At 37.7% G+C, this 17613-nt stretch overlaps 1 protein-coding gene across 1 annotated transcript in view; it reads left to right on the forward strand.

Moving 5' to 3' along the window:
• Positions 1-17613, forward strand: part of UBE3A (ubiquitin protein ligase E3A) — a 49284-nt gene that overhangs the window by 9084 nt on the left and 22587 nt on the right. Inside the window, exons 3-4 of the mRNA XM_010018665.1 lie at positions 4752-4868; positions 8147-8191. Coding sequence (XP_010016967.1) covers positions 4849-4868; positions 8147-8191 — 65 coding nt within the window. The 5' untranslated portion in view covers positions 4752-4848. The remainder of the gene's footprint in view (positions 1-4751; positions 4869-8146; positions 8192-17613) is intronic.

Raw genomic sequence — 17613 nt, forward strand, 5'->3', positions numbered from 1 at the left:
CCCCCCCCCCGTTTCAATTAAGACTGAATTTAGCAATTTGGTGAATATTCTGCAGTTTCCTCCAGGATACTTAAAACAATCTCAAGTTATAAAAGACCAGCTTTTCTGTTAATTGTCAGTTCCTTTTTTGAAGTAGTAACCTAGCACAAGAAGTTCTGAGGGTATCTTTTACTGCATGGATAACTGTCCATTTCATCATGGTACTCAAAATCTGGAAGTGTATCAAATTCATTCTTGGAGGATTCAGAGTGATTCTTCAGAAAACATACAAAAGCTGTCTTTAGTGGTATCTTCATGAGATAGATGGTTATTTTTAATTAAGCAACTCAGATTCTGGCACTGGAAGGTCAGGAAAGGCATGATAGTTCTTTGTAGAGGAGAATCACCCCTGTTTTCATTAGATTATCTGTCAAAAAGAGAATCTTAAAAAAAAAATTGGATCAAAGATTACACAGGTGGATACTTAAAATTCTTCTGTAAAAGAAACTTAAACTCTTACAAATGCCGCTTCCAGGGCACCCATCCTTCAGTGAGGTTAGTAAGAAGTTACAGTTTAAATGAGAAAAGTGTTCCTTCTCTCCGGGATCTTCCTAGACCTCAGATACTAGGTGTCAGCTGCCAGATTGCTGTGCTTTCACAGAAAATGAACATCAAATAACGTAGAGAAAGTAATAGGTATAGAAAATCCATGTAAGTGATAACTTTCAATTAAGTGATGTGTACCTGGAAGTTTTCTGGCTTTATTTTTGATTGCTGTCAAGTAGGTGCTTATGTTCTCCATGGTGTGGCTTTAAGTTCTGTATGTTGAAGCTGGGGACCTCTTCTTGGCTCCTGTTTGTTATCTTAGACTTTTGAGATTAAATTAAATATGCAAAGTGAAGATCTCAGCAGGCCATGCCACAGAGTTGCTTTTAGCCCCTTTTAATGCATCTGAACTTGTTTCTGACTTCTTGTTCTTTCACTCATTTATTATTTTTTGCCTCTCTCTTTTTGAGTTCATAGCAACATTCTTTTCTGAAAGTCTGCACCTTTGCCCCATTGGAGAAATGGGTGTTGTCTCAGACTACTGCATAAGCATTATTTATCCTGTTGCCTCTTGATGAGGGCTACTCCAGGGAGCCACACAAGGTTCTTCAGATATGTGGTTTGAGGGCGTGGATCTTGTGTATTGTCTTGCTGCATATAATAGGGGTTGTTGCAGTCCTGGTTGAATCTACCTCTTGTGAATAGTCACTAAGCAGATATAGATGTGTCTCTGCTGGAGCCTGCCCAGTCCCAAAGAGCCAAACAGCCATCTCGGGTTTCTTGGACATACTCCACAGGCACAAACTGCTCAGCATGTCAGTGAAAGCCTAAACTGTAAGCCATGCTAATCATGACAGTGAAGACCAGAGAAATTTGTTTGAGTAATGAGAATAAATATCTGCTCTGGGGCTGCTGTTCCTACCTTATGAAAGGTAAGTTACGTCCAGAGTGTGTTCTATAAAGAAACTTGTGTGACAGAGAAGCGGTTGGTTTAGGTCAGTTTCCAAGATGCTAGTGTATTCATCAGTGTGGTTTCCCTTTCCTGATCAAATAGTGTTCTTTAACCTCTCTTACCAATGGTCAAAATGTCCTTTGTTCAAACGAATCAAAATACTGATCTTCTGATGGCGGTCTCCTTTACCACTCACCCTGTGTTTCAACACGCTGGTCTCTTTGCTAGGAGACACTACTCTGCTGATGCATGAATGAGTAAGGTTTTAGAAAAATTGATTCTTTCATCTATGCTAAGGAATCCTTGCCTATCATATTCTGTCCCAGGGAGTGGCAGCAAGGATAGTTAGGGAAGGTAGGACAAGAAGGAGATAGAAGGGAAAATGATTCCTTAAGATTTCTTGCATCTGGATTGTTGAAAAATAGCATGAGTTTCGTAGACCCCATACAGTAAATCTAGTTTTAAGGTACCTTGTTACAGATTAGAGGTGCTGTAACTACCCAATTCAAAGCCCTGATCCATGATAAATTCAATCTGTAGATACAAATTTCACTACAAAACTTAGATGAGTTAACTTCAGCTTGGTGAGATTCCTGCCAGTTCGGATGCTGCCTCTCTTCACAGAGCTGCTGTGGGTAATACGTTCTATGGTAAGCTAAATTTGACTAACAGTTGGAGCTCTGACAGGCCTGGGCACAAACTTGTCTTGGCCATGATTGGTGGAGCCTGCTACCTCAGTGCGCATTCTTCAGCATTCCAAATCTGTTGTGTTTTGAATCCAGCACCAACACTTCATGTATTCTTTTACTGTTGATAGTCATGTTCATGACTTCTTCAATATGAAACCCCAGGAAAACCCTGTTTTATTAGGGTTGCCGTTGGCCTGTTCTAACATGCTTCCACTTCAATGGTAGACTACTGTAACTAGCTTTTGCCTATGCTCTGGGTGATACAGGACACTAGTCCAGGAGGGGAGTGATTGATTTGGCACGCTCCAGAACATGAGCTGTTACTGCCAGCAGATAGATAGTATGCAGGTTTCCTAACACGAGGCATTAGAGATTACACCACTGTTCTCTTTGACCAGCATACTAAAAGTTACTTAGGCAAAGTTCTAGAAGCAGTGTTAATTTCTGCATGCATTTTTACAGAACAACCTCACATCAGTTCAGAAAGCAACAAGACTCCAGATTTAATTTCTGCATGCATTTTTACAGAACAACCTCACATCAGTTCAGAAGCAACAAGAATCCAGATTTAACTTTAGAAAAAAGCACTGCCTTGGATTAAGCATCTGTTTCTTTAAAGCTAAGGCTTGCCTGGAAGTGGACATTGTCAGGTCTTAAACAATCAGAATACCATAAGCAGTGTTTTAAGGCTTCTTAGTTTTTCATCAGCATCTTGGTTTTTGCTATTTGCTTTTCCATCCAGCTGATGGTCAGCAAACATTAATTTGAAAATCTTTACCCTGTTTGTCATTCAGTGTTGACAGGTGAGGTCTTTCCAGCTGACTCTTACTCATTGCACTGTGTTCCAGTCATTGACTCAGTTAAACTTTGATAATTTATACGTGTGAAATATAAGTACTAGAGAACCTATGCTTTATTTCAGAGGTTTTTGGTAACCTGCTTCTTTTTTACTTATGTCAACTGCACTTGTGTTTAGATGAGAAGACACAATTATAACTGATGTTAAAATAATTAAATTACATTTTTCCTACCTTGAGGAGTGTATCCAGTAAAACTAGTAAGCATCATTCCAAAACTAACATAAATTTGTTCTGTTGTGGAGTTTGTAGCAGAATGGCAGAAGTGAGCAGCTTTTCTGACAAATTTTAGAAAATCATGGGCCTTGTTTACTCTAAGTAATTTCATATCGCTGACAAGCCAACAGGTAACAAATTAGCATTGAGAATGCTGACTGGTCATCAAACCTAGGTCTTTCCTGAAGACTCTTGTAACAGGTTGGACTGAAGCACAAAAGCTTTCTTAACTGAAACGTTTAAAGGTGTCTGATGCGCTCTCTTAGTATTTGCACCAGATCATTGTGGCTTCGGGTGTTGGAGAGCTATGGGTGTGTCCTGAATAGCTCACAAGCCTTTGTACACCTTGCTTCTGTTTGAGGCTTCTGCATGGGGACCTTCAGATATAAGGAGTTTCATCTGGGGTAGAGCCACAGGAATAAACTTCTTGGATACTGTACAGAGCTCTGCCTTCATAGCTACCGAGTGTTTAGAAAAAAATAACTTTTTATTTACTAAACACAGTAATAACATTTTAATTTTAATCAAAACTTTTTATTAACAGAAAGTGAATAATGCTTTGTGGTCTGACTCTCCATCAGAGGCCTTTTTTTCTTTACAGGCTTTGTCCAGTGCACATAGGAGCTTGGGTGGGAAAGAGAATGGGGTTGAATTGAGTGTTGAGGGTTATATTTGGAAATATTTTATCAGTTAACTTTAGTTTAGAGTAGATAATAGCAGTAGGTAAGAGACTAACTGGTTCCTTTTCAGCCATGGAAGTAATCAGCTGGGGTGGTCCCAGGGCGCTCTGGGCACGAGTATTGCTGAGTGATCATTGGCTGCCACCTGCGTGACAAAGTAAAGGACCAACCCTTCAATTTATACCGTGGAGCCAGATCACGGGAAACAATTGACAGGTAAAATACCCTTTTGAAAATTTAGGGGAGAGAAGAGTGTAGATGTGGCTTAAATGGAGCAAAAAACCTAAAATATTGGCCACAGATAGTAAAGGTTGCTCCTCTGAAACTTTTACATAACTTTAGCCTACTTTATTTTGGGGAGAGGCACATGGCAAAGTGCAAGTTACATGCTGCTCCCCTGGGAACACAGAGCCTCATTAGGAACCAGTATCAACTGAGTTGTGACAGAGAAACAACTAATGGAATTTCGTTGTAGTTGGAAATTACAGTTCATATTTATGCATATGCTTCCAAATCTTTGAATGCTTGTTGTCTTGATGTTGGATGCTTTCCACTGGTCCAAGAGATGGTTTTTAGTTTTTTCAGACAGGCTAAAAATAAGTTGATGAATTTTCAATTTCACCAGTTGAGTAGTGTACTGTAGTGAGTTACTCCGGAAGTCTTAAAATGCCATTCAAAAATTAACTCTTTTTTTGTGTGCAGGAGGTCTTAATCTTGCAGTTAAAACAATGCTTAGCATCCGTATCTTTCTTCTATTTTATGGTTTTTATTTAGCAGACTGGCTGAAAATAATTTGTAAGGACTTATAACTAAATTATTTTTAATTATTTAGAGTTGTTGAGCTTATGCTTAGCCCAGCGTGATACAGGACTGGTGTGACAACTCGTTTTTAATCAGTGACTCAATTGTGATCACCCTGATGTCACCGAATGGCCACAGCTTGTAAAAGGTAAGTATAAAGTGTACTGTGTTGTTTCTCAGGATCAGTGTGTTTCAGTATAATTTTTATTTTTAAAGTATTTCACTTGTAAGGCTTCAAGTTAGTTTTATAAATAGTATTCAGGTGTATTGTTTGTTTAAGATAAGTCAGCTGGCAAAGTTGACTTACGCTCTTGCTTAGAGTGATTTCAAAGCTCACTTTGCTTGCCTCTGCTTTTTACAATAGAAGCACTGTGGTGCTCTGTGGTAGTCCTCTTAAGACCAATATTACCGCTTTTGTCTCTGGTGGTTTTTACTGTCACACTGAAATTCTGTATAAATTGTTTAGTATACTTATTTAAGAAGTGGCTTGAAGAATGGAGAGGTTGCTCCCTGTGTTACTGGAAGTGAGCCACCATTTCAATTTGCTAGCTCATACTGCAGTATTCAGATTAGTTAGTGTCTTGTGATCCGTATCTAAGATCTAATTCAAAGCTGAAATTTATAAGAGCATTTGCTCTGTGATTTTTCTCTGAACAGAACTCTTGTTTCGGATTTTAAGCATGATGAAAGGACATCTTGCCATACTGTGTAGTTCTTTTCAGTACTGTTGCTTGCTCAGAGGAATCAAGGTATCTTGTTTGTAAACAGTTGGGTATTGCAGAATAAATAGCTTCTCAACAAATATTTCTTGTGATTAGATTGATGTTCCACATTGTTTTAATGAGTACCGAAAGCTCATTTTATTTGGTGCTTACATTGCCATTTGAAATCTTTTAAAATCCAGTTAGTAATTGCATTAATACTTCTACAAATCATAGTTATGCTAGGTCTGTTCATGCTATAGAAAACAATTAGCTGAAGGAGTTTGATCCCTGTTTTCTGTAGAACCATTTACTGTAAAGGACCAAACTTTTTTTTGACTCAGCTAGGTTTTATTTTTTCTGAACTTCCCTGAAACCGTGTCTTATATTATTTGTCTTACAGAAATCATTTTTTGCAGAATAGTGTGTACTAACTGTGCTGTCTGTTCTAAGCCCAGCTAAAACTAACACAAATGCTAAGGATGGGAAAAGATTTTGGATATACTGATAGCTGTGGTTACATGTCTGTACTGCAGACTACCAGGCTACCTTTTTTTACACGATATGTTTAGATGCCAGTCTGCTTTTTTTCTCTTAATTTTTCATACTGCTGCATGTTTTGAAGGCTCAAAGCATACTCTTGATGGTTTTGTTTTAACATTTTCACCTGTATTTTCTTAGCAACTTAAAGCATTACTCTTACCCAAAGCTTCATTGTGTCACATGACTAAAAGATCACAAGTGCCTCAAACTTCCAGTCTTTTTGCTATCAGTTCCTGAAGTCCTGGATGTGAACAGAGGAGCTAGCCAGTATGAAAATAATAAACACCCTTCTTTCCACTGCTCTTCAGGTCATACAGCTTGTAGCACTTGGATGCTTAGGTGAATAATCAGAAAAAAAATAACTGAAGTTCTTTTCTCTCTAAGTGTTTCGTGACTTGGTTTGGTCATTGGAGTTGAAGGGAAGTTAAATTTTGATTTGTTTTGCTGTTGAATATTTTTGACAGCAACTATCTTGTCAGTCCTGAACTTCAATGAGCATGGGGAAACATCATTTGGAGGAAGTAAATAAAGACCGAATTTAGAAATTGGGCAGGTTTTGTTATTTTCCAGCTAGAGGGTATTCGCAGTTTAAGCATCAGTAAAAGGTCAGTTGAATGGTAAGTTCAGAATTCTGTCCTTAGTGTCAGTTGATTTTTATAATTTGGTGAAATATAAACAAATAACTTCCTGTGTTCAACTGTCACTGCGTAGTGTCCAGCTTGCCTAGGAATTTTAAGTTGTCTGCCAGAAATGCTTTCTAGGCACTGGATCTGTTAATATATTACAGTTTGGTAAAATCTAGAAGGTTGCCAAGATCTGGAATGTCAGTAAAGGAACTAAGATTTAGTAAAGAATTCGGAGAACAGTCCAGGCTTTACTAGGAGGGACCACCCAGTAAGGTAGCACAATGAAACAAAGGAAAAAAAGAAATGCTTCAGGCTACAGGTGGAGATTTCCAACCACGTTTAGTATATATATTCATATAGTAAACAGAGAAATTCAGGAATTCCATTCCTCTAAACAAACACTTTCTCAGTGAAGCTATGGCAAAGCCCACTTAGCTGTGCTAACTGAAGCCCCATAGCAAACTGTTGAAGCCTACGAAGTGAGTTCTATTTGCAGATTTTAGCTCACTTCTGTCTTAAGAAAGCTGTCATGAAAGACATTTTTGTTCATGTAAGCTACAGAGTTTTACTGCAATGGCTGGGCTCTATTTCCACTCTTCATGCAATATATCCAGTGTGGCAGTTTTGGTCAACTGTACCAGAATCTATACCCAAGTGAAGGTTGGATAATGTTCTTAAGGTGTGATTTCAAGGCAGCTTAAGGTGATTGAAGTCAAAACTGCTGCCTTGTCTCCTGGCTCATCTGGCTACAAACTCACTACATAGGAGGAAGTCCTGAAGGAAGGAAGGGGAAAAAAAAATCAGTCTAAAAAAATAGAATTAAATATTAGCTTATTGAATTGATGTTGGCATAAGGAAGACGATGGGAATAAGGAGGAGCTGTAACTTAGCCTACTTAAGTTAATATGGAACTATACCCCTTAAATGACTCTGTAATTTAAGGCCAGGGGTTTGGCAGGCTGAGCACAGGTGCTGCTTGTGTGGTCAAAAATGCCAGGCAATAACACGTAATCTGGAATATTACTGGCTGACCTGTTGGTTGGAAGGAAGAAACAGCTGCCTGTGAGATTATTTCCATAAATTCAATTTGAGAGACATATGAAATTCATTTTGAGATTCTGTTGAGACCTACTTTGGAGCTGCTGCTTCTTGGAGTCAACTGTGAAGAGAATCTGTTTGTAACAGTTCATCACTGATAAACTTTGAGTATACCTTTTACTTACAAAATTGATTATTAAGGATTAGCCTAGAAGTGGTGCCCTACGTAATCTGAATAAGGGAATACTGCCAGCAGAACTCTTCTCTAATGGCTGCTGTTGTGTAAGCTGTGAGGAAAAAGTGCTGTCCTCCTTAGACAAATTTACCTTAATTATATTGTCAGGGTTTACATTATAAACTGTCTTCTAGAGTTTGGTCAAAATAAATGTGGAAGTGCATAGAAGTTGATGTTTTTACTGGCAATAATACAGTATCATCGCTTTCCACCCTTCCTAACTTCTTATTGTAATAACTTACAAAACCTTAAGCATTGTTTGTTATTTTATCTGTATTTGCAGATCACCAGGAGAACCTCACTCTGAAAACATTGAAACTAGCCGAATGTAAGTAAATGAGTGGATGAGTTTGGTATATCTTGTTTCACAATGTTTTGGACATATGTAACAATTACTCTTGCACCTGCTTAAAAAAGAAAAAAAAATGACAAAAGCTGAGCAGAGCTATGAAATTACCATAGAAAATTTCAAGTTAACATTTTACTATGGAAAAATAGCTTTAAGCATCTGTAGAAACTGATGATTCTTTTGCTGGTTGGGTGTTTTGGTTGGGTTTTTGTTTGTTTTTTTGGTTTTTTTGGTGGTGGCTTTTTCTGAGAGGGAATAGGTTGAAAGTTCAGGCGTTTAGTGTGAACCAGTAGATGGTAGCATAATACCATCAGTGTCAGAAACCTTCAGGCCTGTCTTCAGACTTGACAGTAGGGGTGTAATTTCTACCTGCTGTTCACTAACATCTTGCATGGGTTTGAAGACACTTCAGTACTAAGGCATGATACCTGCTAATATCTGTTGTGGCAGATGGATTGCTGAACTAAGAAGACTAAAAAAGGTCTGAATTTGGCAAATTCACGTACTACTTAATTCTAGAAACAGAAAGCTAGCTTTCTTTCACTAAACAGTAATCATGTAGCATCTTGCTCGCAGTTTTGAACCTTGTTTTGGTCTATCTTCATTAGCCTAGAAGCCAAGATTAACTAGAAGCAAGATTGTGATAGACTGAAATCTTCGTTTCAAATTCAAAAGGGTTGCAGGTATGAGAGAACCATTTAAAAAAAAAAAAAAGTTATTTGAGACTTTATTCTTCTGTGAGTTAACAAACACATTCTTTTCTAGCTATTCAAACTGTCCTGTCATAGAACTCGGAGAAACCATAAACTGCTTTTCTGGCTTACAGCACAAGTTCCAAAATAATAGATGGAGCGTAGCCGAGTAGTTAGGGTACTGTCTGAGGCTTTGAAAGATCTGTGCTCATTTCTCTTCTCTGCCTGCAAACTTCTCTGATCTTAAACAGTCTCCTTCACACCCTCCCCCCAAGTGGTCTAGCATTCTACACACTGTGGCTGAATGCCAGTTTCAGGATGTTTTGCAGGCTTAGGGATATAGTGTGAATTGCTCAAGGACTTCTGTGCCATAGCTGCCCAACTTCGGAATGAGCAAAGCTGAAGTGCCCACATTGGACTGCATACCTAACCTTAAAAATGATGAGAAGGAAATAAGGAACACTTTTCCCACGTGTTTTTAGCAAGTCCCTGCATTGAAATCTTGTCTTGTGCAGGGATTTCTCCTGGGACTGCTTTTCCATCTCTCATGCCATATGTTACAGAAGTGCTGTCTAGCTGTTTTCTTAGGAATACAGGTTGCAGGGATCCAGGCCTTAGAAGTGACTAGCTGTTGTTTTGTGGGCATGTGTTAGAGGTAGAGGTTGCAGTGCAAAAAATCCTGCCATAGTCTCTTCTGCCCCAGTAGCAGGCCCTCCTCCATTGTGTTTTATTGTTCCTGCAGCAAGTTGAGTTTTGTGTTCTTTTGTTTCCCTGGTCTAGTCAAACAGGGGAAATCAGACTGTAGGCTGGCTAGTAGTCCACTCTGCGTATTGTCAGTTGGACTGCTGCATTTTACACGTTGTAAGGGAAGATGTGTTGGAAACAAGCATCTTGACTGGTGTGAAATAAAGACTTTGTAAGCACCTATGAAAAATCAGAAGGAAAAGGCAGTGTAACTCTTTTAGCAGTTTGACAATTCTTTTTTGTGTGTGTTTTATTATCCTTAAAACTGAACCTGAAAAAATATCTACAGTAGCAAGCTTTTCTGTGGGAAAGCGGGATTTTTTGGTGCAGAATGATGATCAGAGTTGCCCTGATATTTCAGGTGTCTGTCTAAAATAAAGTAAGCCAGGCAAGCGATAGGGATTCACATATTTGGGTAGTAGTTACACAGTATTAATGCATGGTACAGTTGCAGATCGCAGTTTTTTTAAACTGTAACACAATGTGATGTGTACATTACTTACAGAATTTTCGCGATCCTGCTGTGTGGCTGCTCGTGCCACATCAGCTGGAATGGCAGGCTGGGTAATACGTGTGACCTGCAAGCCTACTGTGTAGCTAAAATAGATACTATGTTATTTACACGCCCTTTATTCATTAGTAACTGCAGGCACTTATGCAAGTGTTTTGTTATTTGCACAATGAATGGTTAAGTTGGTTTTGCTCTGGTTGACTGACATAATTGCTTTATTTGTTCCTGTGTTTTGCATTGCAAAGCTTTATACCAAGAGCATAGTCACATATGTTTCACATGTGTGAATTAAAAAAAAAATCAACTGACTCTTTCAGATTCTTAAGCAGCAAGTTCTTTCATGGATAAGTCTTGCTTATCCAAAGCTATTCAAATTCTGGCTCTATGCATGATGAACATCATAGTGCTTACTCAGCGTTAGGAGTCTTTTTTTCCTTAACATTCATTCAAATCTGTGAATTTTTTAAGATCCTGTCACAGGTCTACATTAATTTTCAGCTTCAATTTAGTATAACTTTCTTAAAACCTCTTTAGCACATAATCACATAATTTTTAGTTGCTTAGTGTAACAATAACTTGGCTTCTTATCAGTTCATGTATTTATGCTGTGTATGTCGTCACGTAGCAAGGGAAAGGTTTGGGTGTTTGGTATGATGGCTTTCTGTGCATTCATCTTTACTTTGTTTTTGAGGATTGGATGCTTTGCAATTTTGAAACTTCCTTCCCCTTTATATAATTTGGCCACCCCCACACACACACACACATTTAAGGTGGAGTAGACTTGATAGCTGGCTTGTTTCCCTTGAAAGAATGGAAAACCAAAAATTCTGCAGCAGCCTCAAAATATGCCAGAAAAACAAATTACAACCACTGCAAATATGTACAGTAACTGTATTAGTATTTCATAGTATGTACTTGCAGATGCCATCCTAGTGCTTTCTAGGCATAGAATTCCTTAAATTAGTTTCTAATGAGCTATAGCTGAAAGCACAGGTGGGTTTGCATGACATAGCCATGGGACATGCTGCTCGTGGCCTCTGTATCAAACTTTGACACATAGTGCTATTTTTGTGGCATTTGCTGCTTCTTTAATTGCCATTCTTCAGAGGAAAAGGTGTAAGAAATACCTTTATGCACACCTGCAGCCTTGCACTGTTATACGTGACAGGGGGGTTGGAACTAGGTGATCTTAAGGTCCTTTTTAACCCTAACTATTCTACATCCTATACTGTGATATGCCTAGGATTAATGAAAAGATTTCTTCTTGGAGCCTCTTGCAATGCATCATTTATACCCAGAAGGTGATTCCCCTGAGGAAACTTCATCAGTTAATAAGACTACATTGACCTACTCAGGAATTATTACTTTTTTAAATTTAGCAGCTACTTAAGTTACAATTAAGTGCCTGGTTTACCTTTACTTCCAAGAGCAAAAGTGCAGTAAGATAACTTGACTGAGTTTTATAATGAAAGAAAGGGAATTCCAGGTTTTGCACTAGAAGATGTAAGTGGAGCAAATGTATTGTATTCTTTGGTTCCCATGGAGCTTGAAGGATGCTGTAAACTTACCAGTTAAAAATAAACAAAAAGAAAGCTTGAAGAGCAGGTACTTCTCTCCAGAGCTGTCTAATCCATGAATGGTAGATTGTTTTTAAACTAGAAACTCAAGTGTTTCAGTCTTATGATCCATATTATTTGCACTTAGTTTCTGCATGGTTGTGGTCATCCTTCTAGGACAGCGTCATGCAGAACGAAGGCATAATGAGAGAATGCTACCGTGGAAGCCTAACTTAAACATGTTCTAGAGTCTTTAGTAACAGAGTTGTGTGACTGCCATTTGCCTGTACATGGCTGTGTTTCTTCAAGTTGTACATGGAGAGTACAAGGTTGATCAGCATTTATGTCTCTTTGCAAGTCCTATGTCATGCAAAGGTCAGTCCTTATATGAGTATTTTTGTCTGAAATATTTGTCTCCTATAACATGCTTTCTACTGAAACACTCCAGTGGTTCAGAAGTAGACAATTGAAATCCGTGTCTTCAAGTTCCTGTCTATATCTTTTGATATCTCACTGCAGTGCTAATATTAATCTGCTTTCTTTGGTTGGACTGCTGATCAGAATACAGGGTATAAATTTCATGCTTGACAAAGTTAAGCTGGTTCAGTAGAGTACAACATGAAGTTTAATTGTACTTGCTCCAGTGCCAGGACTTCTTTAACCAAGGGAAAACATATTAAAAAGTATGTCTTTTGCTTAATGTTTGATTAAAGTATTCACTATTAGTTTTGTCCTGAATATAAAAAGCTGAAGGATTCCTGCAAGTATGTGAAGTTACTGCTATTTCATTGCTTTCCAGTACAGACAAAGTTGGTTTTATTGTGGCCTAACAGCCAGTAGAGAGTATTAGAGTTTAGGACTCTCTACTAGATAATTTAAAACAAAATTTGGAGAACTGTTGACATGTTTTGTGTGGTTAGATGTGATTATTATTTGGGAGTTTAATATCTGATAACAGTAGTGTACTTTTTTTTTTTCGTTAAAATACTAACAGATTTGCTTAAAGAGAGTAAGATGTTGTAAGCTTATAATCAGTCCAACTTATTACTAAGTTTATTCTGGCAGTAACTCAAGTTTCTTTGTATTAAATAGATTTATGAGCTTTTTTTATGGAAGGTATATTTCTCCCTTTTCAAAAGGTACTAATTCTGTAAAAGTGAGTGTAGTATTTAAAACACAGACAAGTATGCCTGCAGTCATTACCAATTACAATAATTGCCTAATAATTGTTTCGTTGTAATCAGTTACTTAATGGCTTCAGGCCTGTAATATTGTGGGGTTTGGGGAAGGTGGGGAGCAGGGATTGGGGATTTTTCCTGAAATTACTTGGGTTGAAAAGCCAGGATGTAATTGATGCATTATTCATCTCTCAATTTTATGGCTGATTGAATGTTGGAGGGATCACATAGGTGACAGGGCACTGCAATCCTTCTTAAGGACAAACAGGAACCATAGTATGAAACCAATTGGGGTGTGGAATGACATTATCTCTGAAGAGTCACAAAGCTAATAACCTGAAGAGGAAAGGGCAGTAATGAAAGATGCTTTTCTAATAGGGCTGTAGCAAGGTAATTTGTGAGACAGGATCGAGAGATAAGTGCTGTCTATGTTCTAGACCCTCTCTCTAGCTGTCGGTCTTCATTGCTCCATAAAACCAGAACAACTCTTCTGTTCTCAGGTTCACCCTTCTTGAAGAAGTGCCATGCCTTACTTCATCAGCACATGTTGTTCCCATAGGCACAGTGGATCTAGGATATGTGGTGGGAAGGGAGGTCCCTTGGGTGAAGCCACTATGGTCCAAGGGGTTCATGGTCTGCACCCCAGCTGTTGGGGCCTACCACATTGGAAAGAATGAGGTTTGGAAAATGTGAGCTCCGTAAGTTACGTGCATTTGCAGATGTACATTCGCCGAGGTGCCAGTAGCTAAGGATGTTACAACACTGCTGGAACAGAGGGCTTGGCTCCAGCTCTGGGTGGAGTGTTTGGCAGTTCACTGTGGAGGCCACTTCAAAAGGGTCTGTGTGGGCAGTGCTTTTACTGGAAGCTTGTCTTCTCTAACATTGCTGTTTTTAACTAAACAGAAGCAGAAAACCGACATGCAAGGTTGTAAACTGGAACTCTTGGAAAGCAGTATTTGACAGATGTTCATCCATAACCCACACTTTTTTTTTAACAGCTTTTGATTTGCTGGTCATCTTAGATCCCAAGTATAAAATTGTTGCAGGTGTATAAGTTTCTTTATGCTCCTGTATGTTAAGGCATATACTGAAAGTTGGTTTACTATTAGTACTAAAAAACCTGTTCCCTGGAGTTTTCCTACCCAAAAGACAAACATAAATTTCCTCTGGTTTCCATATGTGTTAATATTTTTGTTGGGTTTTTTTCTTTTGTGTTGGGTTTTTTTTGTTTTGTGGGTTTTTTTCATGAGAAAGAAAACAGCAAATGAACATTTTGGCACTTCTGAATTCCTAATAGTTTTGTTAAAACAGGCCGTTATAAATTTCCATTTACTAAAATTGGTCATCTTGGAGTGGTGTCAGACTTCTGTGTACAAATAAGATAAAAGTTATGTCCCAAGCAGAAACCAATCAGAAATATGTAACTTTATACAGATACTTCTAAAAAAGTAAGACGTGTATGAAGGTTTCAAATTTAGGTAATGTAAACCTAAAACTATGCATGCATTTTTAATTTCAGGAAAGTTTTGAAACTTGGGTAGAAATTCTTTGCTTTGTAGATGGACTCTAAAGAATTATGCTTCAAATTTTTTTCCTAGAATTCCTTAAACGTTTAAATTTCTGATTTTTTTTTTTTTTTCCTGTCACAAAAGTTTGTCATGGTAGTGTCCTTTATGTAGTACTTCTCTATTTAGTTTATTTGAGAAATGCAAATTAGGTGCTGGTTTCAGACATTCAGAAATTAGTTTTAAGACCCAAAATGCAGCCCAGTGCACCTTTGCCTAAGTATCTTTAAAGGCAGAGGCTCAGCGGTGCACATTTCTTGTGATGCCTCACAGTTTTGGCAGCATTTAAATTACATATGCAAAGTATTTATCACCTGACTTTATTAGGTAAAAAGCAATTAAAAAGTATAAAGGCATTCCTTCTTTTTTTTTTTTTTTTTTTTTTTTTTTTTTTTAAAGTACTACAGAAGTAAGTCAGTGAATACAAATTTATTTTTAAAGAGAAAAATTATGCTGATGAAATTGTTCCTTTGGCAGGGAAGGTGATGTCTGGTTTAGGTGCCTTTCCTTCTCATGAAGTAGTGTGTCTTTGTTTGAGGAGGTTATGCAAGTCCCGGTGTGTGAGAAGTTATCCTTAGGGCATAAGGATATGCCTGTGAAATGTTTACAACTGCAGCCACACTGGTGCAGTTTCATACTTGGATGTGCAACAACACTGTGAGTCTTTGCAAACATATATAAAAGTCAGTCATTGCAGCCTCAGTAATGCTAGAAGGTGTCTGTGTGCTAACACATAGTAAACTGGTAATTAGATTTATAAGGGACAACTTACTCTTCACTAGATCCTTGTATAGGAAGTTAAAGGGAGCTGCAGTCTTTGCTGGGTAGTGTGAGCTAAGAATAGAGATGGGTTTTATGTTACCTTGCTTAATGACCCAGTTTTAATGTCTCAGGCTAAGAACTTAAGTTTTCTGCATCCTAAATGAGCAAGGGAATGTAGAAAGTGATCAAGTTTTTTACCTCTCTTTTTAACAAGGAAGATACGCTACGAGTTTTTTTCCTTAATAATATAGGAAATGTGGCACTGGATAGTGACAGTAATTCGTCAAGTACCAATGGGAATGTTGTATGAAGTAACTTACTGTTATGTAAAAATCACACACTGGCTTACTCAGAACTGCATTCTCTGTAAATGCTTTCATGGGTGGACCTCAGTAAGGGTAGCTCTTATGGAAGGCTCACTAAATTCCCTTCTACCTTCTGAGGTCTGTATGCTTGCTTTAAGTATCCACCTCTTTTATTTACTTAAATAATTTATCTGAGGCCATGTCAAAAGTCTGCGGAAAGCCCACTGGGAAGAAGTGGGAAGAAATTCTGATATTGGTGGGTTCTTGTACTGTTTGCTTTCATAGTTGATTTTTTTAAAAAAAAATTAAATAAATTCAGGCAGACTTCTGTCTCTAATAGAATTTCACAGAACTTCAGTCAGTGAGGTTGCAGCTATGAGTCAAAATAAAAATGTTTGTACAAGCAGCATTATTGTAGGCATGGCTCAGTTTGAGAAGTAGTTGGTAGTTTAATATTGGAAGCAAAATTTCTTGAGTTCTTCAGAAGTTAACTGTTAGAGACAAGTCTAAGCTTAGCTTTGTCTCCTGGCATGTCAGGATGTCATTGAAGTACTGTTTAATATGTTAAAATGTGTTCATGTATCAATGTTTCTACATTGAAATAACTTCATTCAAACTAGATATGTAAGTTAGGAAGGTGTGCATGCCTCTCCAAGACTAACAATTTCTCCAATGTGAAAACATAAGTTCTCCTTTCTTAAGGAATTGGTCAGCTTTTCACAATATATCTAATCCAAATAACTCCAGTTGCTTTAAGTTATTAAATGCACATACCCCTTTTTGTATATATATATATATATATATATATACACACACATATATGCAACACATTAGATATACACATACGCTCATCAAAAATCTCCTTCAGTGAGATATATATATATACACATACACTTAGAACTGCTGTGAGAAATAATCCATATAAGGTTTGTAGGTATATTACATAGGTCAGAAGATTACAGCAAAAAACTTGTGATCTACATATAGACTGCAGTGGAGGAATAAGACGGAAGGATAAAATGGTAATGTGTGTATGAAGTAACAACCATTTTGTATGTATAGGAGAGACTGAAAGAGGACTAAATAAGGAGCATATTGGAGAGACAGGTGGCCATAGCTCAAGTGTAAAAATTCAGTATTAACAAAGAAAGGCTTTCACATAGTGTACTTACCTGCTAACAAATGACAGTATTTCACACTCTAAATCTGAAGGTCTGGAATGACTGAAAGTCAAGCATGATTAAAGCATGGAATCTTGTCATTCAGAAATAGGTGTTTGTGAAATCATGTACTGGTCTAAGCTGTATTAAAACGCTTGGGTTTTTTAAAGCCTCTGTCCTAAAAGCTGAAGTATGAAAGACAAGATCAAAAAAGCCTTGAGTTTTTATGGGTACATGGAGAAATGCAAGTTTTCTTAAGTCTACATATAAAAATGGGAGGGGCTAGAACTCTTTCCTTGGATCAGAATGCTGCTATTCCCTGTTTATACAGTGGTGGTTTTGATGGTATTTCTCATGCTGCCTTGTTTTAATTTTTTTTTAATGGTCTTTCAACTTCATCTCAAAGTGCCAGGGAAACTTCTCAATTCTTTTTTTTTTTTTTTTTTTTTTTTTTTTTGTCATGGAACGCACTGGGGCATTTGGAAGGTTAAGTAGACATTGAGGTAATGGTATTCTTTGTAAGAAATATTTTCTTCCCCAGGCTCATGAGATCTTGAAGGGTGAAAAGGAAGGAGCAAAAGCGTATTGCTGAATAATACATGCCTCAGTTGTTACTTTCAGAACTTGAGGACATTTTCCCTTCTGAAACAGCTACATTCAAACTCTTGATATTTAACAAAACAGCATTAAGACCTAGGTGCAGCAAGTACTGAGTAGTACCAGGGGGTCTAGTACTTCAGTTCTCTCATACTTGTTCTGTGCAGAATCTATGCATGCGTCAACGTTGGAAGAGGCAACTTTAACACAATTTCTGATTAAAATCTTTCTTCACATGTTCTAATCTTTATAGTACTGTATCACTAAAGTTAGGTAAAAAGCTTGCATGTTTCACCTGATGTTTGAAATGTTTCATAGCTGATATTTTTCA

The sequence above is a fragment of the Nestor notabilis genome, unplaced genomic scaffold (assembly GCF_000696875.1).
Source record: "Nestor notabilis isolate BGI_N333 unplaced genomic scaffold, ASM69687v1 scaffold16137, whole genome shotgun sequence".
Classification (NCBI taxonomy): Eukaryota; Metazoa; Chordata; class Aves; order Psittaciformes; family Psittacidae; genus Nestor; species Nestor notabilis.